General features: G+C 42.9%; 1 protein-coding gene across 1 annotated transcript in view; it reads right to left on the bottom strand.

Moving 5' to 3' along the window:
* BCAT1 (branched chain amino acid transaminase 1) overlaps positions 1 to 13,966 on the bottom strand; it is a 96,854-nt gene extending 82,888 nt beyond the window's left edge. The window contains exon 1 of the mRNA XM_024203260.2: positions 13,802 to 13,966. Coding sequence (XP_024059028.2) covers positions 13,802 to 13,810 — 9 coding nt within the window. The 5' untranslated portion in view covers positions 13,811 to 13,966. The remainder of the gene's footprint in view (positions 1 to 13,801) is intronic.
* Positions 13,967 to 16,193: the final 2,227 nt, after the last annotated feature.

The raw sequence follows: 16,193 nt of genomic DNA, 5'->3' as shown, positions 1-16,193 counted from the left end.
AAGCCTCCTCCACATTCAGATCCTTGAACTCTTCAGTCCAGTCCCCTTCCCTAACTAATTCCCTTAATTTTTTAAAGTTAGCCCTTTTGAAATCAAGGATCCTAGTTGCAGACCTATTTTTGTTTATCCTTCTATTTAGTTTAAACTGAATTAGTGCATGATCACTTGAACCCAGCTTGTCCTCTACAACCAGTTCTTCTACAAGGTCCTCATCACTCACCAGTACCAAATCTAAAATGGCAGTTTGGTGAAGAAATCTGTCAGCTATCACATCCAGGAAAATCAGGGCCTTTCTATTATTAGTAGCACTTGTCCTCCAAACTATATCTGAGAAATTATAGTCTCCATAATCACACAATTCCCAGTAGTATTTATTTAATTAAAAAGCACATTCCAAAATGAGAACTGCTTAAAGAAGAAAGCAAATATGAGAAAAAATTACATTTAAGGACCTGATCCTTTATTTCTTGTAGTGAATAAAATTGGATTATTTTCTTTTAAATAAAAAATTGGATTTTTTAAATATATGGTGGTGGTGTTTTTTTAAATAACCCTATTTATAATTAAATTGGAAACTGAAACTTAGGTTAAGGCTTAAACTTATTAAAATCATTTAAATGAAATACAGAAAATAATATGAAGTACATATTTACTGCCAAGTTTTAAAGAAAGTCAAACCACTAAACTGGTAGAAGTCACTGGCTAGGCACCTGGAACCAGAGTTTACTGAAGTGCTGAGCCAGGTTTTGACATGAGTAGTCTCTTCTGTAAGTGCAGAGAGAGACTATTTTCTTCATTTCATTTCTTCAACTAATTCAGTTCAATGATCAGTTCATTCAAAGTTAAGAAACCAGTTGGGAGTTAGAAAAGCAGGAAAGCTTGTTTTCCTCCTCCAATATATGAAATAAAAATGAGGTGTGAAAGAATGAGATGTACTACTTCTAAAATCTGGAAGGACATGGTGACCAGAAAAAAAATCAGTTAAATTCACTCTCTACAGATAATACTTCCTTTGTTTAATAAATCTGTTAGTTTTCAATGCAAAACATATTTTGGTAAACTGACTTTTTTCTCTTATGTATTCATCAGCACACTTAAGGTACTTTTATTTAACTAATAAATGAATTTGAAAATGCTTGCTTTTGTGCATTTGTAATTGAATTCTAATTTCTATCCAAATGCAATGTGACACAAATCACAAGTAACAAAAATTAACCATCTAGTAATTAAGAAATGTGTCATTCGCTATCTTTTAACATAATAAAGAATGTAAAAATTAAGAATCTGAATTAATGTAAGTTAAGCTATGTAATTGTATAAATGAATATACATAGCTATCATGTATCCTCCGGGTTAGCAAAACCAGCACCAAATTTAGTGTAAAGGCTATATTTAATTGCCAATTAACATGTTTTAATGGTTACCAACCAATGAGAATCAACCTTTTTTTGGGAAAATATCTGAAAAAGTACAAATGCAAAACAATTAAAATGAGTTAAACCAAGGTTTCCTGCTTGCCGATTTAAATTAGGATTAAAAATCAGCCATTTAAATTGCTTTGATTTAAAACATTCCATCCTGATTTCTTGAGCATCCAACTCCTACAAATTTCAGTGGGAGTTTTGGCCTTGGAAGGAACATACGATCGAACCCTAATGACCTGATTTACTGTTGCCCTGCACCTTGTGTAGCCAGTTATAACAATGCAAAGTGAATGCAAAATACTTCCAAATCAGAATGGTAACTTTTAGGCCCGTTTTGCCCTGGAGTAAAGGGCTACAAGGTACAGGGCAGTAGTGAATCAGACCCAACATGTGCACTAAAAACAAAGGCTCTGGTATTCTTCTGGTAGACAAGGACGACTCCTTTTTGTCCCGCAAGTCATGCTTACACTCCCACCGGAGCTAGTCAAACAAGAACTTGCTGGCTCTACCAGCCACCAACAACAATGCTAAGAAAATCAAAATGTTCTGTGACTGTGCATGTGACTGCAGGCTGGTAAGAGGCAGACATACACTGGTCTGAAGCCGGATTCAGCCTTAGCAACTTCTACAGACAACTTAATTGATTACTGAGCTGTAAATGCCACTGGTGCATGGAGACACAAGGAGCCTGACTTTCTGGATTGAGTAGAGCTGCCAGTGCAGTTGGCTATAGTATAATAAATTTATTGGAATTAGGGTGTTAGGAAAAATGAAGCTGATAAATTATACCAGCAATAATCTGTCATAGGATCTGAATGGGTTAGTTACTGCAGCTGGACCCAGTCCAACCATTAGAAAGATATTTACAGGGTTAGGCTGTTACATTTTGTATGTGTTAAAGGTAGCGTTTAATGTGTTAAAGGCAGTGGTTATTTTCAAAGGTAGTGGGTTGGTATGGATGCTTTCTTTGTCTGGATGCAGAATCCTTGACAGCTAGATGTGGCTCTTGGATGGACATCTAGCCACCTGTCTGAAGAGTGAGTGTGAACGGCACCGCAAGAGCAAAATACAAGAGGTTGACCTCACCTGGGAAAGGGTGGTTACAAAGCAGGACAAACCAAGACAAAACAGGCAGACAGCAGCTTCTGGCTAAGTGGTGGCTAGAATTGTGTGCTTTATCTTGAATTTGGAGGGCAGAATGGTCTCTGTGATGCTTGTAGTTATTTTGCCACCTTTGTTCAAGGTGAAGAGGAACTGTGTCCATATTTTTATAGGCTTTTCAATGGTGCTTATCACTGTAGTAGCTAAATGTCTCCAAAGCGACTACAGGTTTATCCTCACAACACCTGTGAGGTAGGGAAGTATTATTAGGCCCACGGTTGGGGGTGGGGGTTGCCTATGAGTCTTCACACTGGAGAAGACAGGAACAGAAGCCATACCTTCTGAGTTCCAACTGAACATCTTAATCACAAGACCATCTTCTCTCACACTAGAACACATCTAGCCTTCTCCTCTGTGGCTGTGGAGGCTTCCCAGGCAGAACTAGTGTGGTTTCACCACACATGGGAAGTTGAGGGCTGTGCAGTGGCCGTATCTCATCTGCACAAAGCCATGCTCTATGCATATTCTCTCCCTGAACAACAGCGCACAGGCACAGCTTGCTCGAATCTTGTCTACACTGCTGCTCCAGCATGTTTTAAAACTGATGTAGTTGGTTTGAATTTAGAGGGAGAATTTCCTCAGTTTTGATGAAGCCTGAGTTACATCCTCTTGGTGCATCTCACGGTGTTTACAAGGGTAGCTTTAAATTATGTCCAGTTAGCTCCTATCTTGAAGGATAAGAGGAGCTGTAGCCCCTTTTCTGCGGCAAAGGGTATTGTAGATAGAGACATACTGCACGGAAAACTCTAGGGACTCAAGCCATGTTTGAGGATAGCGCTTATGCTGTTTGTTTTCTTGTTTAAGTTAATAACAAAGGCAAACTCCAGGAAGCGGGCACGTTTGGACTATATACAGTGTGTGTGTGTGTGTGTGTGTGTGTGTGTGTGTGTGTTATTTAGGACAGAGTAGGCTATTCACTTGCGTATGCCTTCTCACTGCACCCAAGAGACAAACAGCCCACAAGACTCCCCTCATACTTACAGAAAAAGCTCCCTCCCTCCTCCCTCCCCCCCGCATCAGAAACCTTCTTTCTTCTATCAGAAGGGTAGCCATGTTTGTTGCGTTTTACAGATCCAGACTAAGAGTCCCGTGGCACCTTATAGACTAACAGACGTATTGGAGCATAATCTTTCGTGGGTGAATACCCACTTCGTCAGATGCCCAAAGTGGGTATTCACCCCCAAAAGCTTATGCTCCAATATGTCTGTTAGTCTATAAGGTGCCACAGGACTCTTTGTCGCTTCTTTCTTTTGTCTCCTGAATTCCCGTTTCAGTTACCAAACACGGTTAAGCATGTCGAAGCCATCTGTCGAAGTAAAGATTCTCCCCACAACTGTAACTCGGACCCCGTGCACATACAAATATGCAACTGGTGTATTTACCTGCAGCAATCATATTCATCATGATACATGTGGGATTTCCCATTCAAAGTACAAGACATACCGCAAATACCACAGTAAGGATAAATGCCTTTTATATATATTTGTAGGAGTTACAAAGGGACAAGACTGGGAGCCAGGACTCAGGAGCTAATGACTTCTAGTCCTGGCTCTAAGATTGACTCCCCCTGTGATCTTGGACAAGCCACCTAGGATAAAGTTTTCAAAAGCACCTAAGTGACTTAGGAACCAAATTCCCATTTTGAAAAGTGATTAGGCACTTGGGGCCACATTTACAAAGGTATTTAGGTGCCTAAAGACAGAGATAGATGCCCAGTGGAATTTACAAAAGTGCCCGCATATTTAGGCACCTAAAGACCTTCATAAACCTGGCTGTTAAGAGCTTAAGGCTACATCTACACTACACATGTACCAGGGGTTCTCAGGACAAAATTTTTGGTGGCCTCGGAGTGCAGCCACCAACCCTTGCTAGTAGCCACTCTCACACTTTTTCTTAAAACACTTAATTAGCTTTAGGAAAACCAAATAAATATGCACATATACATGTCCAAATCATTGTAATTTATTTATTGCTAGCTAGTAAGTCTGTTGTGAAAAGTGATATTAACAAACATACAAGTATCACTTTTTACAGCAGACTTACTCTGCCCTGGCAAGCCTGGGAATAAATTAAGCCCTGGATGGAGGGTCGGGGGAGGCAGCGAGGGCCGGGGCAATGAGGGTGAAGGGGGCTGGAGAAAGCAGTAGGAGGCTGGAGCCCGAAGTCCCATGGCCAGAGCCTGCTGCCCCACCACCCCTGGGCTGAAACCCAAAGCCTGAATCCCACTGCCCTTGGGAAGGTGGGGAACAAACCGGCTGCCTGCTCCTCCAGCATTGTGCCCCAGGTGTCTCCAGCGGGGGGCAGGGCCCAAGCCCTGCTGGCAGACCCAGCAACCAACACCAAGGCGGTGCATCCAAGAGCACCAGGGAAGGGGAGGGGCTGCTACTTTGGTCTCTCCCCCACCCCCCGCCCCCCAGTCACAGCCCAGGAGGCTGTGGGCACAAGAAAAGCCCCTGGTGGCCCCATGTGGCCACAGTGGTAGCATTTGAGAAATGCTGTTCTATACTACACATTACATCTAGATGCTTGCTACAGCAACGGAAAAATTTTAACAGCATCCCTTTGACTTTCAAGGAAATTTATCACTGTTGCAAACGAGATTTAGGAGCCTAAGTCACTTAGGCCTGGCCTACACCTACGGCTTAGGTTGACATAGCTACATTGCTCAGGGATATGAAAAATTCACACCCCTGAGAGATGTAGTTAAGCTGACGTCAAGCCCAGTATAGACACTGCTAGGTTGATGGAAGAATTCTTCTGAGGACATCACTACCACCTCTTGAAGGGGTGGATTTACTACTGAGACAGAAAAAAAACCCTTCTGTCATTACAGGTAGTGTCTATACTACAGCACTACAGTGGAATAGCTGCAACTGTGCTGCCTTAGCGCTGTAGTGCAGCCATAGCTTTGGGTGCCTTTGAAAATTTTCCCCATTACTGGATCCTACACCCATTAAAGTCAATAAAAAAAACCTCCCATTGACTGGACTGGTGCAGGATCCTCTCTGACCATTTTCCTATCAGGAAAATGGGGATAATACCACCTACCTCACACAGATGGCGGGAGATACATTAAAAAATTACAGTTTACAAAGCACTTCATAAATGAAGAGTATTGTAATTTCTTATTTTGTTCCTTATTAGTATAAAATTTTCTTGACTGGCAAATCATTCAGAGAAGCAAAACCACAAATTACTAGGGATGTCACTATTGATTTTATTGATGGAAGGTGCTCAGATACTATGGTGATGGGCAGCCGCATAAACCCCATGATAACTTAAAACTATTAAATATCTAAGTTATGCTAGTTTTTACATGTGCTACTTGTCAATTATATGAATCTCCTTTATACTTAAATTATTAAATTTATGCTAATACATACTATAAAGTCCACAAAGTGATGCAAATAGAAATCAGTGTCTACAATTATTTAAATACTGAGCGTAACACTGTGCCAACATTTTACTTCTCACATATCAGAGAAAGACAGAAATCTCATACACCTTAGTACATTTAGTAACTAACCATTGAGAATTGCAGAAGTGAAAATTGTATCAGTCACTGTCCTCTGAAAAACAGTTACAAGAGTTCTACCAGCTTATGCAAATTAAAAGTGTGGCATTTCTTCCAGGCAAAGTCCCATTAAAAAACACCAAGAACAAAGTAAATGCACATTGGAAAACATAATCCCAACTATACATATAAAATGATGGGATCTAAATTAGCTGTTACCACTCAAGAAAGAGATCTTGGAGTCGTTGTGGATAGTTCTCTAAAAACATCCACTCAATGTGCAGCGGCATTAAAAAAAGCTAACTGAACGTTGGGAATCATTAAGAAAGGGACAGATAAGACAGAAAATATATAAAATCCATGGTATGCCCACATCTTGAATACTGTGTGCAGATGTGGCCACCCCATCTCAAAAAAGATATACTGGAATTGGAAAAGGTTCAGAAAAGGACAACAAAAATTATTAGAGGTATGGAATGGTTTCCGTCTGAGGAGAGATTAATAAGACTGGGACTTTTCAGCTTGGAAAAGAGACAACTAAGGGGGGATATGATAGAGGTCTACAAAATCATGACTGGTGTGGAGAAAGTAAATAAGGAAGTGTTATTTACTCCTTCTCATAACACAAGAACTAGGAGTCACCAAATAAAATTAATAGGCAGCAGGTTTAAAACAAACAAAAGTATTTCTTCACACAACGCGCAGTCAACCTCTGGAGCTCTTTGCCAGAGGATGTTGTGAAGGCCAAGACTATAACAGGGTTCCAAAAAGAAGTAGATAAATTCATGGAGGATAGGTCCATCAATGGCTATTAGCCAGGATGGGCAGGGATGGGGTCCCTAGCCTCTGTTTGCCAGAAGCTGGGAATGGGTGATGATTACCTATTCTGTTCATTCCCTCTGAAGGACCTGGCATTGGCCACTGTTGGAAGATAGAATATTGGGCTAGATGGACCTTTGGTCTGACCCAGTATGGCCATTCTTATGTAACAATATTATGTGGAACAATTTCAAACTCAATGAGAAATTGTTGATTTTTATATAATAATAAATACATAATAATAAAATCAACCTCTAGAAGTGCTATGGCACAGCAAAAGCCTATCTTTTGGAGGACCACAGTAACATACTAGCCTTCAGAAGAGATAGGGGCGGGAAATTAACTCACATAGCAATGGAGCTGGTAAAACAACACTTTGAAAGCTTAAATCCAACTTGATTTCCTATTCTTCACACATCTAGACAGAGCCAGGATTGACCAAGGATCACGCTTTGACAAGCGCATGCTTGTGCACAGAAATAGCATGATGTGCTAAGGCCATGACCCTGCAGACGCTGCTATCAAAGGAAGGAGATTTTCAAAGACACAATGGTGCCCAGCTCCTATAGACTTTGAAACATCCAACCATCTTTTGTGCCTCTGAAAACTTCCCCCAGTCAATGGGATTAACCCATAGAAATAAGCAGCATGTCCAAGAATGAGTGTTTCCTAGCTCAGACTCTAACATTGCTTACAGCTCAGACTTAAACCCTGAAGATTGGAAGGGCTCCAAGTCCTCATTTTTTTTTTTTTTTTTTTTTATAATTTACTATAACAACTCTGGACAATCTTGTTATCCACATCCCACTATGAACCTCATTAAATTCTTCTGTACGCCTTGGTCAGGTCCCCTCTGTTTCCCCTCCTCTGTGAGGTAAACAGTCAGCATCCTTTCAATCTCTCTTCATATGGAAGTATTTGCATGCTTCTGATCACTCTCACTGCCAATCTCGGAACCTCCTCAATTTCTACTAGACCCCTTTTCAGATAGGGTGGCCATCACAGAACACACAGTATCCCCAGAGAAGCTGAACCACTGATTTATATAATGGCATTATCACATTTTTAGTATTATTCTTGAGCCCATTCTTTAAATTGTTTGCTTTTTTTGATCCCATAGACCATCATCTCCTCTGTGCCATTCTGGCCCTCACATCCTCTGTGAGTTTTTTGTTTCCCTCCTCCTTTCCCACATACCTCGGAGTGGGGTAGATGGGTATGTAATGTTCCTTGGTGGTCAGAATGGGATGAGGAGAAGACAGCCAGCTGGGAGGGAGTAGACTCTGCTGCTGCCAGATCAGAGGAGGAGGCAGTAGCTCGGCTGCCCCATGCCAGGGGGAGGCAGGAAATTCAGGGTTTAAATCCCTTCTCATTGCTGCCTGTCTGGCAGAGGCTCTGGAAACGAGTGGGGAAGGCACTGTCCCCTGGTATAGCTTCGGAATACTGATGAGTCTCGCTATGGGTTTTAAGGAGTTAATTAAATGATTCAGCTCATAAAAAGCAATTGGGTGTCAACAAAATGACTATGCCTCTGTAGAATTCTTACAAAGACTTCACGTCTCAGAAGACATATCTATTCAGTACCTTTAGGTAGCTTTCTAAAGAAACCACCTACCTACATTACAGGGTTGATTTAACTACTACTGTTTGTAAAGCTCTTCAAGTTCCTCAGGATGGAAGTATTACTGATGGCTTTGTACAGCAGTTCTCCAACTTGTTCAGTCCATCAGCACCTTCCACACAGAAGTCTCTGTCTTTTGTGCTCATCTTAAGGACAACCATGAGCAAGACCATCAGCAGTGTGAACACAACAGAACCTCTGCCCAAGCAAACACCAATCTGTACTATTGTGTGGCAAGACGAGGGCTCAGAAAAAGAAACCTTGGACCTCTAGCTCCTCATCTGAGAGTCTTGTTTTCAGGCTCCAGGATGAATAGCATACCGTGTACTACTGCACTCTGCTAGCTGATTGTGGAGCAGGGCTGCACTCTGGAAGGCTGCCCACCTTCCCAGCTGCAGAATGAGTGTAGTAATCACAGCTGCTACAAGGAACTGAAGTGAAATAGTATTAAGAGCAATTCCCCAAAATTAGATAATGTGAAAGCGTTCAGATTCTGGCTCACAGAAAGGGTAAATGCAAGTGCTAGCACTGTTTGGGGAGGTAAGGGAGACCCTGAGGACTGGGTCTGCTGGGTCTGAACAAGAGAAAACCAAGGGACTGGTCCTGCTCTGCTAAACTCTCATGGACTTAGTGACCTTGAGGAGGCATAGTAGAGTCTGCTGCTGATCCTGCAAGATTCTATGTCTGTCCCGGCTGGTTGTCTCCTCCTCCTCCTCCCATCCTGACCACTTCTGGCACCAAGAAGCACCAACAAAAATCAATATTCTAGTCTTACAATCAGCATGAGCATTGTTGTTAAATTCATGAAACACTCAGGTAGGTAAGTTGTACTAGTATTAGCTATGCACATAGTTAAGTATTCATACTATATAGTTCTTTTCATCTATTTTATATATATATCTCCTAAAAATGTAACTTGGGCATGAACGGTGAACTTCAAAAGGGAAGGTAAGTAAATAAATAACTCTGGTCCATAAAACAATAATAACCCATGTGCCAAAATGGGTGTATCATGGAAGACAGATGGGTTAAAGCTTTTGATTACTTTTAACAACAGTTTTAATTGGAACTTCATGTTATTTTATTTGGCTCTTATGGTTTGCACAAGAGAAGGAATCGCTGGACCTTTAGACAAGCAAACAACTGGATTTTCATGGTCAGTAACATATGGTAATATTTGCTAGACTCCTAATGGACCAGAGTTAATCTCACCTCTAGTATAATAAAGGTTTATGATGACAGGTGCTCTGTTTTACGAGGTAATAATCTGGTTCCTTAAAGTATAAGCTATGAGCCAACGGAACCATTTCTAAGGAAAGTGGGGCCAGGCATTCCTGTAGTTGTAAGGTAAGGTTATCAAGTTACCAGAATGGGTGACTGTATGATAAGTTATGGCCATATACTCCCTCAACATGTGCTCAAGCTTTCATGGGAGTTTATGCTTTCAGTGCTGAGGCCAGGAGGTCAATCTCCACATTACAGACACCAGGGCTCTCAGTCAGTAGCTACACTTTGTTACAGACTAGTACTCTGGACAGGACTCTCAAAGCCTTTGACTAGCTTGTCCAACAAGGTGGAAGATATAACTCATTTGGTATAGTGACTACGATCATGTCATCCCTGCTGGTTGGGGCTAGCAAGAATAAAGTCCACTATTTTCTCACAGCAAACAGACCTCACAATTTTTTTTGCTAAAAGTCCTGGTTTCGATGCCTACTAATGACCACAGTGTTTTTATTTATGTAGCCGCAGTTATTTACAGATACAAATAAAATGACATAATGTTAGTATGGGAGCAACTATGCTAATACATATGCTGAATCTTTAGCCTGCCTAGTGTGGATACATTGTTTCAAAAGGCCTGAATAGACTGTCAAGGCTGAGTGCTCATGCCATTAATAAAATGTGATGTGTCTCTTCTCCTGACAATCCTGACCCGAGTATTTACTGATCACTGTACTCCTAAGGAGAAATTCATTCCTGGTGTAACTCCTGGGGAATAATTCCATGGAGTTATACCAGGGATGAATATGGCCCATTGAAAAATATAAGCTGTGTGCAAGCTAACCTCTTTTTTGGTTCCTTCTGTTTCTCCTGTGACTCTATAACACTGATTTGGGCAGTCAGCCCCAGTGCCAAGGAAATCAGACAGCCCACATCCTCACAAGATGATGGGAGTGCTAGGCCTGTCAGCTGAAATCAGTTGCCACAGAGGGACAAGGGAGAACTAGAGAAACCAGAGGTAAATTCAGTTCTTACACATAATATTTCTGTAAAGAGGGCTCAGAGACAGGAAGGGAACTGGAAAAGGGTTGAGGGAGAATGTGTCTTTATTGAAGTAGCAGGGATTTAAAGCAGGAAATAGTGAAGAGGGGAAACCTCAAGGGACAGGGAAGTGTAATGATACCTTCATAGTTTTATTTGTACTACAGTTCTGCCTAGAGGCCCAAACTGTGATTGGGATCCCATTGTGATGAGTGCTACGACTGTACAAACACACAGTGACAGTCCCTGTCCTCAAGCGTTTACAGTCTAAATAGATAAAACAAATGAAGGACAAAAGGGAAAACAAAGGCACAGAGAAGTGAAGTGACTTGCCCAAAGTTACACAGCAGGCCAGTGGCAGAGTGTACAACCCAGATCTCCTGTCTCCTAGATCAGAGTACCATTATATCATTCCCAATATATCACTCCCCTATGTTTCTTCAGTCCAGCAGAGTGATCCTTTTGCTTAGAAATAGTGTAATTTCATTGTCAAGCTCATTGTTGTCGTGATCAGTCACAGTGCTATGGATCATATTTTACTTCCTTCTTTTTTGTACGTGCATGGTTAGTACTGCTGTAAGGTGCTGGATAACAGTCCTGGAGATTGAAGTCCACTGCTCTGGTCAGTCATGCAACCGGTACAGCAAAAACACTAAGGTGGATAGAAAGCTGGCTAGATCGTCGGGCTCAACGGGTAGTGATCAATGGCTCCACGTCTAGTTGGCAGCCGGTATCAAGCAGAGTGCCCCAAGGTCGGTCCTGGGGCCGGTTTTGTTCAATATCATCATTAATGATCTGGAGGATGGCGTGGACTGCACCCTCAGCAAGTTTGCAGATGACACTAAACTGGGAGGAGTGGTAGATACGCTGGAGGGTAGGGATAGGATACAGAGGGACCTAGACAAATTAGAGGATTGGGCCAAAAGAAATCTGATGAGGTTCAACAAGGACAAGTGCAGAGTCCTGCACTTAGGACAGAAGAATCCCATGCACAGCTACAGACTAGGGACTGAATGGCTAGGCAGCAGTTCTGCAGAAAGCGACCTAGGGGTTACAGTGGACGAGATGCTGGATATGAGTCAACAGTGTGCCCTTGTTGCCAAGAAGGCTACCGGCATTTTGGGCTGTATAAGTAGGGGCATTGCCAGCAGATCGAGGGACGTGATCATTCCCCTCTATTCGACATTGGTGAGGCCTCATCTGGAGTACTGTGTCCAGTTTTGGGCCCCACACTAGAAGAAGGATGTGGAAAAATTGGAAAGAGTCCAGCGGAGGGCAACAAATATGATTAGGGGCCTGGAGCACATGACTTATGAGGAGAGGCTCAAAGAACTGGGATTGTTTAGTCTGCAGAAGATTAGAATGAGGGGGGATTTGATAGCTGCTTTCAACTACCTGAAAGGGGGTTCCAAAGAGGATGGATCTAGACTGTTCTCAGTGGTGGCAGATGACAGAACAAGGAGTAATGGTCTCAAGTTGCAGTGGGGGAGGTCCAGGTTGGATATTAGGAAAAACTTTTTCACTAGGAGGGTGATGAAGCACTGGAATGGGTTACCTAGGGAGGTGGTGGAACCTCCTTCCTTAGAGGTTTTTAAGGCCCAGCTTGACAAAGGCCTGGCTAGGATGATTTAGTTGGGGATTGGTCCTGCTTTGAGCAGGGGGTTGGACTAGATGACCTCCTGAGGTCCCTTCCAACCCTGATATTCTATTCTATGAACAGCGGCAATGCAAGATTGTAACCCGCTCCCCAGGGCCTACGCCCCTAGCTCACAGCATGCTGAACCGGAGAAGCCACTAAGTGGGCTACTAGGAGCATTTGCAGAACTTCTCCCATCACTGGTCTAATCCTGTCTCAGCTGCACTGATGCTAGCAGTTGTGGGAATCCTCATGTACATGGAGCACAGATGAGGTGGGGTGGTGATAAAAACACTTATCTACTAGTGTTCCCATTACTGACAGCATCTGTGCAGCTGCACCATTGCTAAGGCAACAGCAAGGAAATTTCAGAAAATGTTCAACGTAGACAAGATCCAAGGATGAGAAAAGGGCAACACGACAATCGGCAGGGGAGAGCAGCATGAGTGAAGTCTACTGAGGTTTCCCCTTCCTCCCCTGGGTGGAATAAGCTCTCATCTCATCTAGCAGAATCATTTAAGTGGAGCAACTATGTACAAGCCGAAGTGCACATTCAGGACAAACAGTGGTCAGTTCAAAGCCAGCTTTGTACAGAACCTTCTTCAAGACCCCAGACCTTCACATGGTGCAGCTGTTCCGGGCAGTGTAAAGTTACCAGCGGAGAAGTTAAAAAAGCAGCAACAGCAAGTCCTTGTGGAAGAACAAGGCGTCTCTCCCCACATCCCAGGGGACAGCGCGCACGCACACACACACACACACACACACACACACTAACTTAAAGGAAGTAGAGACCAAACTGCCACTATACAAGACTGGTTTCAAAAAAATGCAACATCGCACATTAATTTTAACCCGTGAAAACGTTACATTTTCCATTTACACTAAACCACGCTACATTCTGCTGCCTGTTACCCAGAGTCAGGTCTAGCATGACTGCACAGCTAAGAGCTATAATAAACTCCCGGGCACTTTAAATCCCTGTAGCCTGTCAGCAGACTATACCCTTCGCAGATTTTTTTTCCCTTCTGTTTTTTTAACCCCTTAAGAGACCCATGTTGGAAATAAACCCGCGCCGGTAACAAATAATTCTCCCATGCAAAATTAGATTGAAAGGTTTTTCCTCCTCCTCCCCGTATTATTTTTCTCAAATGCCGCCTGCAATTCAACCATTCAAAAAGGAGACGAGAGAGTCACGCACATCCTGCCTCTGAATCAGAAACAATCAACTAGCGAGGACAGAGCCTCCCTTGCAAGGCACCAAAGCCAAATCAGAGCAACAATCAATGAAATGCTGTTTTATTGCCACTGTGCATCCCACAATGGACGGGCACCCATGCTGCAGCACAATTGACTCCAATTACCTTCATCATGCTAGTACAAGAGCAGTAATTGCCAGATGAGGCAGGAAGAGCTTTCTCCGCGGCCCCGCTCCCTTCGGCCAGCGAGCAGAATGAAGCGCCTACGGACTATCTGTCTCTCCCTATGCAACGCCTCCCTGCTGGGACACGTTGCAGCTGTGAGAAGGAACTGATATTGTCCCTGGTGCTGCTGCTGCTTGGGAGTTCTGATTGCATCAGCGCGCGGCAACGCCACTTTCCCCTGGTCGTCGCTAGGGGGACATCACTCAGGTCTTGCTGCAGCCAGATCTCCCTTCCCAAAGAAGCAGCATCCCCATAATGCAGTGGTTCCCAAACTGGGGTTCGCGAAATGTTACAGGAGGTTCTGGGGGGGAAATTCCCTAATGGGGGACAGAGCTGTCCTTAGGGAGCAGGGGACCAGCAGCTCAGAGCCCCAGGACTTCCAAGAGCTAAGCAGATCAGAGTAAGGACATCTATCACACTGAGGAGATTTAAACTTCAAGACTCCTTATAAGAAACGGAAAGGGAGGTGGATATTTTTTGCTGTTTTTAAAATTAAATAGGCAGCTACTGTTGTTTTTAAAAGTATTATGAAGAACAAGTTGAAGCTTTGTTGTAAGGTGTGTTGTTTGCTTGAACTGCTCAAGACCTGAATGCTTGTATAAGAGGAACTCTTTGTATTGGCTTCTCACATACCTTCATGCTGTTTCACATCTGATACTTCCTGATGAAACATAGGAGCCTTGTCTTATAACAGGCTTATTCAAAGTGATACAAGCTACGAAAGTGAGATCTTGGAACAGTGTTGCCGTTTTCATAATGTAATAAAAATACTGTAATGATAAATAATAATTAATAAATAGTGTGTAATAAGCATGTCATAAAAACAAATTTTATATTTCCAAGATCACTGCTTTTATAATTTATACTCAGGTAAAGGAGAAAATCCCTGGAAATATTCATTTTTAGGAGGGGGTTCGCGAGACTGGACATTTTGGTGAAAGGGGTTCACAGGTTGTTAAAGTTGGGGAACCACTGCCATAATGCCAAGGCATTGCACCCTCCTCCCCAAGCCACCCACAGCACCACGCCTAAGCAAACACTGCCATGGTGCCCAATGTCCCAGCCCAGCGTGTGCTGTGAGAGGTTAGTGCATGGGTGTAATAATCTGCCTATCCTCACAGGCTACCCAGGCAAGGTAGCTACCAGGGTCCAGTTTGGGTCCATTACTGGTCTTCAGCATGTCCCAGACATGTCATGCTACCTCCTGCCAAACAGGAATTCTTTGCACTGAAAATATTTCACACTGACCTAGTGACGTTACTCTTTTTCCTGCACCTCCTTTATAAACACCAGTAAATGTTGATTTGCTCTCTGAGGGTATGTCTACACTACGGGATTAATCCGAATTTAGATAATTCGAATTTGGGAAACAGGTTGTATAAATTCGATTGTGCGCGGCCACACTAAGCACATTAATTCGGTTTTTAACCACATTAATTCGGTGGTGTGCGGCCACACTACCCCATTAATTTAACCACATTAATTCGGTGGTGTGCGGCCACACTAACCCTAATTCGAATTAACAAAATCGATTTTGGCGCTACTCCGCTCGTCGAGGTGGAGTACAGAAATCGATTTTAAGTGCCCTTTAATTCGAATTAACTGGCTCTGTAGTGTGGACGGGTGAAGGGTTAATTCGGATTAACGCTGCTAAATCCGAATTAAAGTCGTAATGTAGACCAGGCCTGAGTCATTTCCTCTTACCTGCTTTCAGACTGTCCGGACACTCAACACCTCTCAGTTTACCCTCCCCTTTCCCCGAATCAACACTGCATCCTTCGGTTCTCATTGCAGCTGAATTTCAGGCACACTTTATTTTCTGCAAAATTTGCACCGCTGCAGGTGCAGCTCTTCCAGTGGTAGCAATGGGAGCTTTAACGTGGACAGGACCCAACTTCTGAGCAGAGATAGATGGGACAGGGAATAAACATCAGAGCCCCAACTATATGCATAATCCCACCATTGCTACTGCCAGTTGAGCTGCACCAATAGGAAGTAGTACATTGCTGAGAATTCTGAAGAAAATATCAGAGTGTAGACCCAGCCTAATCTCCCCAAATAAGGGTGCTTATTCTCATCTTCACAGATTTTATCTTTTTTCTTTTGTTACCATTTTCATAACTGGTTTCCCTCTTCCTGCCTGCTGGTGAGCAGCTGTGTCCGGCTCTGGAAAAGAGACTTTTCTTCATTGATTCTACTGCCAAGTGAATACTTCAGTAAACTGTTTTGCTATGCATTTGTATGAACGATTCTCCCTTGAGAGAGAGAGAGAGAGGGGTGTGTGTGTGTGTGTGTGTGTGTGTGTGTGTGTGTGTGTGATTCTCCCTTGAAT

This window comes from Terrapene carolina, unplaced genomic scaffold (assembly GCF_002925995.2).
Source record: "Terrapene carolina triunguis isolate 2854851 unplaced genomic scaffold, T_m_triunguis-2.0 Scaffold112, whole genome shotgun sequence".
NCBI lineage: Eukaryota > Metazoa > Chordata > Testudines > Emydidae > Terrapene > Terrapene triunguis.
This window is presented reverse-complemented; position numbering and strand designations above follow the sequence as displayed.